At 39.4% G+C, this 9,117-nt stretch overlaps 1 protein-coding gene across 4 annotated transcripts; it reads right to left on the reverse strand.

The window, feature by feature from the left end:
- Nucleotides 1-820: 820 nt before the first annotated feature.
- On the reverse strand, nt 821-9,117 carry LOC132114547 (protein phosphatase 1 regulatory subunit 3A-like). Of its 4 annotated transcripts, none has more exons than XM_059522715.1 (5): nt 8,012-9,116; nt 4,256-4,299; nt 4,054-4,139; nt 2,789-2,815; nt 1,527-1,665 (listed from the first exon to the last, which is right to left on the reverse strand). In XM_059522715.1, exons 1-4 carry the CDS (start codon nt 8,848-8,850, stop codon nt 2,789-2,791), a joined length of 996 nt encoding a protein of 331 aa, XP_059378698.1. In that variant the 5' UTR covers nt 8,851-9,116; the 3' UTR covers nt 1,527-1,665. The 4 variants fall into 4 exon arrangements, with proteins under 4 accessions (XP_059378696.1, XP_059378695.1, XP_059378698.1 ...); XM_059522714.1 differs by having other exon boundaries at nt 4,054-4,142; XM_059522713.1 differs by lacking the exon at nt 2,789-2,815 and having other exon boundaries at nt 821-1,665; nt 8,012-9,117.

The raw sequence follows: 9,117 nt of genomic DNA on the forward strand, positions 1-9,117 counted from the left end.
GTCACTCAGCTAAAACACAAACTGCTTTTTTAAAACTATATTTTTTGGTTGAAAATTACTAATTGCAGGTTTTATACTAGAAGTCTGAATTATACCCAATATATCAAGCAGAAGCTCAACTCCTACTTTTGAAAACACTAACTGTAATATGTATATACACATACATATATATACATATATATATATATATATATACACACACACACACACTTTGGAATTCCTCAAGGCACTGGGGGAAAAGTGAGAAGGAAAAGTCTTAAGGCTTTTTAGAAAAAACTGATCTGAGAGCTGGCTGACATAGAAATTAGAAGGAATCTAATAGATTGATAAAACATAGATCTATCTATCTATAGACAAGAAACAGGAATAATCCCACACACAGAAAAAAACTGGGCTCTTGAATCCCAACAGCCAGGCAAATAACAACAGTGAAGAAGATTGCAGGGACCACCAGACATGTGTCCAGAGTCTCATCCTTTGATATTTGAGAGAGTTTAGTGCCGTGTCTTGGCAGTGTGTGCAGGGCTCCAGGGTCTTTAAATGTCTGATATGGAGCAGTAGAAGGTTCACCATCCTCAAAAATTAATTCATCTTCTACTGAAGAGTTAACAGTTGAAGGTTGAAGATTGAAGGCTGTTGGTGATGTTTCAGAAATGCTGATCAGCTCTGCCTTTTCTGGTTTGCTCATTGGATGCTCTGGAATACACATGGAAACAGTTTGGTTATCAAGGTGTGGATCATCAGGGAGGACTGAGGCCAACATGCTGGGATCCAAGACAAGTCCTTCCTCTTGCTGATGTTGTATGGTTTCTGGCTTATCAGACTGGATGGATGAAAAAACTTTGAGATTCTTTGTCCTTTCTTGTGGGACCTAAACGAGAGGGTACCAAACTATCTGTTTCCTCCTCATCCATCTTGGTACTTTCCACCTCAGTTGTCTTGGTGGTCTCAACTCGGACTGAAGAGGTAAGTTCTAGTTTCTGTTCTGGAATTCCTTCCTCCAGGGGGTGCTGTGATCCTTCTGATAAATTGCACTCTTCCACATCTTTAATGGCATGGTTTACCTCATTTGATGCAGGAAGCTGCTTGGCTTCTTCCAACATGTGAAAGTAAGTCCCTGTTTTATCTTCTTCTGTATTCCTACTTGGTTCTTCAGGCAGATATGTCAATATGTCATCCTTTTCCTCAACATCTTCCTTATCCTTAACATTCTGCATACCTTCTTCCTGGATTTGTGGCATGTCTGGAAGCCCAGCCAGTGATGGTTGGCCTAACTCGAAAGGCACTTGCGCTAACATATCACTGTGAAAATAATCCTTTTGAATGAAAGGATTGGTCAGGTTTACTGGAATCCTCAAATTCATTCTTGGATGTCTCTGGGTGATCATAATGGTGTATGAGGACTGCAGGAAGGGGAAAGGGCAAGGAAGGGCCAACATTATAGAATTGATCTTGTGGCTCAGAGAACTGCTGTGTTGAATGCGACTGGGGGACGGATAGAGTTGACGGCTGAAGTCCAGACTCTTCTGTTTGTGGTAAACTATTGGATGACATCGATTCTAGTGCAAGTGGCTCTCCAGGGGGAGTATCTGAAGTGAACTGAGGACATCCTGCTGTGGAGGAGGTTCTGGTGAATTCTGGAGAAATGGACGAATTCTTGGCAGTCTGCAACAGAGAGGAAGGTAAAAAAAAAAAAAAATACAACCTTGGATTCCAAAGAATCAAGAATGTAAACTGTAGCCAGTTAACACTTTGTTTTGCATTTATGAAATTGAATTACTACCAACTAACAAAAAGTGTAAGATGAATGGCACAAACTTTTTTTTCTTGCAAATTTCTTGCTAATGCATATTATTATTATTATCACCAGCACTGATAATGAGCACAAATTATCTATTGATATTAGTATAAATAGTTTTCTATTAAGGTTAAATACATGCTGTTTTTAGACAGTATCAGATTAATTAACACTAATAATTGTAAGGTAAAAATAAAAGAAAAACTATTTTTATGAATATGAAGATGTATACAATTAATTACACATGATTAAAAAACAGTAAGTAAAACATAGTTGTGAATAAACAATAGTGAATAAATAAATAGCTGAACTACCTATAATGCACTTGGCAGGAAAGTGATTTGTGTTAGCATGAAGTTTGTGCCGGTTCCCTCAGGCTCTTTTCCCAGAAGTCTGTGCTAATGAGGGGAGATTACGCTAATGGCAACAAAACCTTTAAAAGATAGTTCTAAATATGACATGACAAAATTACACAAGAATTAAAAACAACGATTAGAAAAGTAATGCTGAATACTGTTTAACTATGAATTTTGTATGTTTAAAGTTGTGCAGGGAAAATCTCAGGGTAAACATGCTATGATAATGACAATATTTACATAGAAAATACACAAATATACAATTTCTACGGTTTATTTTTAACTTTGACAGTTTTGTGCGTTTACTTTTGTGCGGTTTTCTTCCCATCCTAATGACTCCTTGCCAAATCTTCACAACAGTTTTTGTCCCAAGTTGGGAATATCAGGAATTGACAACATAAAATAAGATTACACTGACTGACTAAACTGTACATTTTTTGCTTATATAAAAATAATATATAGAATAAACTAAGCTTATTGTTTTTTTAAAAACCATGAGCATGAACACGAATAGCTTCTGCATGGTTGATCTAGATATCATATATTATGGGTCATGATACAGGATGCATGTTACATGCAGCATGGTAAATGGGTGAAATGAACAAGTTAGTGATAACTTGCACATGCACATTACCTAAGTTGATGCTGAAGCTTCAATGAGCTGTTCAGGTAGATAGATGAAAAGAATAACAATATCAACAAATACAAATCTTGTTTTAAATTATATACTGTATAATGGAGCATAGGTTAAATCATTGTTGGTTATTAAATACAATATATTGTATGACACATTTACACTGTTTGGCTAATTTACAAAAAAAGGTGTGACATACGGTCAACATGATAACTAATTTAAAAAAAACAATATATTTTAAAATCATATTTTTATATAGTTTAAAAGCTTAAGAATTCACAATTAAAGGAAAGTACTGTCTTCATTTACTCACCTTCATGTCGGTCCAAACATGTATGACTGACTTTCTTCTGTAGAACATTTTGAGAAATGTCTCAAAATGTTTTTATCCACTGAATGGAATTCAATTGTATTGCTTGTTTACCAAACCGTTTTGTTACCAGCATTCTTCAGAATATCTTCTTCTGTGTCCCACAAAAGAAAGAAAGTCATACAGGCTTGGAACTACATCAAATGATCACAGAATTTTCATTTTTCTTTGGTCTATCCCTCTAAAGCCTAAATAAATAATAGTGTGTGTTATCAATCTATTTTAAAGGGTTGACCACAGACCAGAAGCTGAGACGGTGATGCTATTGTTGTAAATACCAGGTTCAGTTACATAAACAGCTACAAATTGACACACTGCATATAGACACAAGCAAGTGGTTATCTGGACAGTGAAATGTTGGTGGAAACTTTAACAAGCCAATTGCATTGCGTGAGTATGCAGGTAAAGTAAAATGAAAATCCACATTACAAGAATTTTAGCTAGTATTAAATAGACAATAGGCAATCGATGAGTTAAAAGTTGAATTATCTTTAGCCTGGGTTGCTTTGAAAAACACTACAGCTCTGCATTTGTTGCAATAGTGACAGACAGGAATCCTGGGTATAAGAATAAACTGAAACAAATGGAATCACTGAAAGAAGAGAGCAATCAGAAGACATCATGATCAATAAATAACTGTATACTGTCTGACAGACAGTAACAACATACAAAGATTCTAGTTAGAGTGTCTAGACAGCATAGAAAAAAAAAAAGAGTTGCTGTTATACCACACATGAAAACTGTCATGGAAATCTGGTAAAGGTTAGAGTAAGGAGGGGAAAACAAACTTTTGTTTAAACTTTTTTTGTATGTTCATGATAATACGCTGCATCTTTTTCCACCTGCGATCCCAGCCGCACTTAGAAATAGTGATTACAAAGCAAACCTCACTCACCTCGATGTCGATCTCTGGCTGCACTGTAACTGGCTGTGCAGAAGACGCTTGATTCTCTGCTGCTTCACACTTAGTGCTGCTCAGATCTGCTGATCAAAAAAAATCACAGAGAAATCTGAAACATAAAACCACTGACCCGGCAAATGTTTGTTATATTTAACCTGAGATAAAAAAGCTGTACATTATGATGCTTAACACATACCATCTCCTTCTCTGTCATTAGAGTCATCAAAACCAATGTCAGCTCTAAAAAGACGACACACATACACACCAAAACAATCATTCTTCAGCATCACACATCGATAAAAGAGCATTAACAAATTAAAAGTATAGATATAATCCGAAATAACTAATTATCATTAACGCAAGACTTTTAGTTGCACATGACAGAATATTATATATTAAAGTGATAGTTCACCAAGAATGTTCACCCTCATGTCATTCCAAACCCAAATGATTTTCTTAGGTGGAACATAAAAGATTTTGAGAAATGCAACTTCCATACAATGGAGGTAAATCAAAACTGTTTGGTTACCAACATTCTTTGATATATCTTCTATTTAGTTCTGGAGAAAAAAAGTCATGAAGGTTTGGAACGATATGATGGTGAGTAAATATTGACAGAATTTTCCTTTTTGGGTGAACCGTTCCTTTAAATGTACAAATTTAATCCATCGGCAAAATGTATACACCATTGTTTCACTAAATGGAAAATAACTGTGACCTCTGTGACATTATGGTAATATCCGACAGCCTCCAGAGCTTGAGCTGTTTTTTTCAGAGTGTGGGTGAAGACTGTCTTAGCCCACACTCACCCTTAAATCACATGATAGATCCTACGATGCGATAAGGACCTGTCCAAATAATACACATGCGTTCTTGCATACTGTACATCATGAAAAGTTTTGATGAGCATGATGGTCAGATGCTCTGGTCATGTGATTCTTTGTACAACCTTTTCCATCTCATTATGTCGCTACATATTCAGAGTATTTTGTGTGTCTGAAGCAATCCGATTGACATCCTGTTCTATGACCTTCTATCCGTAGCATGTTTGAGCAATGTAATAGAAACAAGACTTGACCTTTTGAGGAAAGGTTGCGGAAAGGAGTCTAAACTGTAGGTCGAAACTCGTCTTCTGATTTTTATCTCCTGGAGTTAACAATGTTTGTACATAAAAAATGTTTTCATCTCTATGCAACTCATTCATTGTTTTTTTTTTTTAACTTTCTTTGTCGTTGGTGGAAAAGTGGAAATAATGGGTAAAAGGATATATCTCCAGGTGTACAGACGGAACCGGGGTAGGTTTGTGTCTGCCTCTGTTGGTCTGTTGTGTCTCTTACTGTGCAACCCCTGTAGAAAAGGTCAGAGTTAAGGTCTCGGTACACCAGAGCTGAAAGTGACACCTACCTTGTCCTATTTTCATCCTCCTCACACAGCCACGAAAGGCTGCCATTCTCAAAAGGGAGTGAGGGGGTGGGGAGACCGTGCAACCCCAAAACTCACACAATACAGATGCTGTATAGGCCCTGTAGCTTTGTTATTCCACGGTTCTTCTTGTTAAGCAGCAGGAAATTTAAACATGTGCAATTGGTATTTCATCAATTCCTACAATGCAAAGGCTGCATCTAAATATAACATGAAAAGGCACATTGTGCAGAAGCTGCATAAAATCAGCTTTCAATTTCAGTCACAATGTTACAAATTTTTGTGTTAGATATAAAACAATGAATGTAGAAGCATTAAATTATCATCAGAAATCTAGAAATAAAAATTATACACTCTGACATTAAAGGGTTAGTTCACCCAGATAGCAAAATTATGTAATTAATAACTTACCCTCATGTTGTTTCAAACCCGTAAGACCTCCGTTTATCTTTGGAACACAGTTTAAGATATTTTAGATTTAGTCCGAGAGCTCTCGGTCCCTCCATTGAAGCTGTGTGTACGGTATACTGTCCATGTCCAGAAAGGTAAGAAAAACATCATCAAAGTAGTCCATGTGACATCAGAGGGTCAGTTAGAATTTTTTGAAGCATCGAAAATACATTTTGGTCCAACAAAGCAGTCTGGATATCCGGTTCGCGAACGAATCATTCAGTTCACCAAATCGAACTGAATCGTTTTAAACGGTTTACATCTCTAATACGCATTAATCCACAAATGACTTAAGCTGTTAACTTTTTTTAATGTGGCTGACACTCCCTCTGAGTTCAAACAAACCAATATCCCGGAGTAATTCATTTACTCAAACAGTACACTGACTGAACTGCTGTGAAGAGAGAACTGAAGATGAACACCGAGCCGAGCCAGATAAGAAGAATCGAGGAGCTGATGATACTGCGCATGTGATTCAGCGTGAAGCAGACTGACACACAGAGCGCATGAACCGAACTGATTCTTTTGGTGATTGATTCTGAACTGATTCTGTGCTAGTGTTATGAGCGCGGGTAAACCGAAGGCTCGAATCAAGGGCAATCATCGCAAATGACGCCATTACGTCGAGCGCAAAAGAACCGGTGAACCGTTTTCTTCAACCGGTTTATTGAATCGAACTGTCCGAAAGAACTACTGGTGATCCGAAAACCGATGCAACTGGTTCTTCACTCGTGAACGAGTCAGTCTTTTGTTCGTTATCTGGCTCGACTCGGTGTTCATCTTCAGTTCTCTCTTCACAGCAGTTCAGTCAGTTTACTGTTTGAGTGCATGCATTACTCCGGGATATTGGTTTGTTTGAACTCAGAGGGAGTGTCAGCCACATTAAAAAAGTTAACAGCTTAAGTCATTTGTGGATTAATGCGTAGTAGAGATGCGAACCGTTTAAAAAGATTCAGTTCGATTTGGTGAACTGAATGATTCGTTCGCGAATCGGATATCCAGACTGCTTTGTTTTGAACTCTCTCACACAACAGACACGGAAGAGAAGACAATGCTGAATAAAGTCGTCGTTTTTGCTATTTTTGGACCAAAATGTATTTTCGATGCTTCAAAAAATTCTAACTTACCCTCTGATGTCACATAGACTACTTTGATGATGTTTTTCTTAACTTTCTGGACATGGACAGTATACCGTACACAGAGCTTCAATGGAGGGACTGAGAGCTCTCAGACTAAATCTAAAATATCTTAAACTGCGTTACAAAGATAAACGGGTTTGGAACAACATGAGGGTAAGTTATTAATTACATAATTTTGCTATCTGGGTGAACTAACCCTTTAAGCTACACTGTTGCATTTAATTTATACTGTATAAATTACATCCTGGGGCAGCTGTGGCCTAATGGTTAGAGACTTGGATTTGTAACCGGAAGGTCGCAGGTTTGAGTCTCAGTGCTGGCAGTAGTTGTAGGTGGGAGGGAGTGAATGAACAGCGCTCTCTCCCACCCACAATACCCATGGCTAAAGTGCCCTTGAGCCAGGCACTGAACAGTTGCTCCCCCGGTGCTGGATATATATCTGCCCACTGCTCCGGGTGTGTGTTCACTTGGATGGGTTAAATGCAGAGCACCAATTCTGAGTGTGGGTTACCATACTTGGCAATCACTTTTTTATCTGAGCAGCCACTGATACTTTATGGCCTGTGGTGGCCCAGAGCATCATATTTTAGTATGTTTATGGTACATTGCGTCTTTTAAGGCCATTGAATCATATTTTAATGTTTTTTAAGGGGCATTAGTGCAATCTCTCTCTCCAGCATCTGTATGTGCAGGGGTTCGCTCTCACAGGTAAGCAGATCGTGTGAAATGCAAAACCCAGAGTGGAGTTCTAGCGGCGTGTTCACAGAACGCTGTTAAGAAATATTTACAATTAAGAAATATTACACACGGCATTTAATCCTGTTATATCGTTTTAGTACGACATAGTTATTAGTTATAGCTTAATTAACCCGTGCTAAACGGCTAGATCAGATTACTGGCTAAACAAATGTAAGAACAGAGTTTGACTCTCTTAACGTTACCTGTATCTGGGAGGTTTCAGGATCCCTCTCAGCTCTGTTGTGTCCGCTGTGGTGGTCAGGATTGTGTCGTCTTCATATGACTGTAAAAGAGTTACCGAGTAATTCCTGCCAGAGTTGTTTGCCCAAAACTCTCGATCTCCCGTCTCATAGCGCACAACAAAATCAATCCGCGCTCCGTTGAACAGATACGGTGAAGCGAAGGCCAGTTTCACGGAGAACTTGTCCGTTTCGCCTTCGTCGGAGCCCTGGACGTACTCGGCTGGGTAATCAAAGTGACTGATCCAACCATCCATCGTGGACCGGGCATAAACTGATTTTTGAAAAGAAATGTTGAGCACACGAATAATCACCTCGAATGACAGAGGCTCGTCTGGCACAGATGTCACGCTCTCCACTTCCAGCTTGTTGCTGTGGACAGCGTGCACGAGCTCTGCTCCGGTGAGCGGCTGGAACTCCGGCCACACACGGTAAGTGGGCTCACGGTAGGCTTTTCGGTACCGCGCCTTCTCTTCCTCCCATCTTGCATCGTCCTCGTCATCTGAGTCAAACGGGACAAACATTCTGACATCGACCAGCTCGGCTCCCGAACTGTCTGCAAACGACACGCTTCTGGTCGGTAACGCCAGGCGAATTCGCATGTACTCGGCGGTTTCATCCGCAATCGAAGAGCCTCGCTTTCTGGGAACAGGAGAAGACCTCGGTATTAGCCTGACGTCTTCCTCCGTTTCTTCCTCGTCCTCATCATTACTGTTGTCTTCGAAACGCTCTGCCCTCACAGTCTTGAAAAGCTCCTCTTGTGAGGGGATAGTTAGGAAATGACTATTATTCTCCTGCGCCATTACGTCTCTTTCTGAGTCTCGTAAACATGAAAGGTACCGTTACTGCGATGTGCGCGTCCGTCAGACCGAGCTGTCGCTCATAGTGCCAACAGAGACCCGCGAGGGTCTGTCACCTCGTTTCGACCGAACTAGGCCAGGCCTAAACTATCGACATAAACAAGAACTGCAGTTTGAAGCGCATAGTGCACAGACACAAATAAGTGTCTAAATTTAGAGGGAAGCGGCACGTCCATCGTTTTCCAGAGGTCAAGAGGAAGAAGGGCTCTG

The sequence above is a fragment of the Carassius carassius genome, chromosome 34 (assembly GCF_963082965.1).
Source record: "Carassius carassius chromosome 34, fCarCar2.1, whole genome shotgun sequence".
In the NCBI taxonomy this organism is placed as follows: domain Eukaryota; kingdom Metazoa; phylum Chordata; class Actinopteri; order Cypriniformes; family Cyprinidae; genus Carassius; species Carassius carassius.

Excerpts from the sequence above, each read along its gene's own strand:
- LOC132114547 (XM_059522712.1), bottom strand. The coding sequence starts at position 8,850 with ATGGCGCAGGAGAATAATAGTCATTTCCTAACTATCCCCTCACAAGAG. Across the intron at positions 4,143-4,255 it reads TAATGACAGAGAAGGAGATG|CAGATCTGAGCAGCACTAAG; the intron begins GTATGTGTTAAG and ends TTTTTTGATCAG. Across the intron at positions 1,666-4,053 it reads AGCCAGAGATCGACATCGAG|ACTGCCAAGAATTCGTCCAT; the intron begins GTGAGTGAGGTT and ends TCTCTGTTGCAG.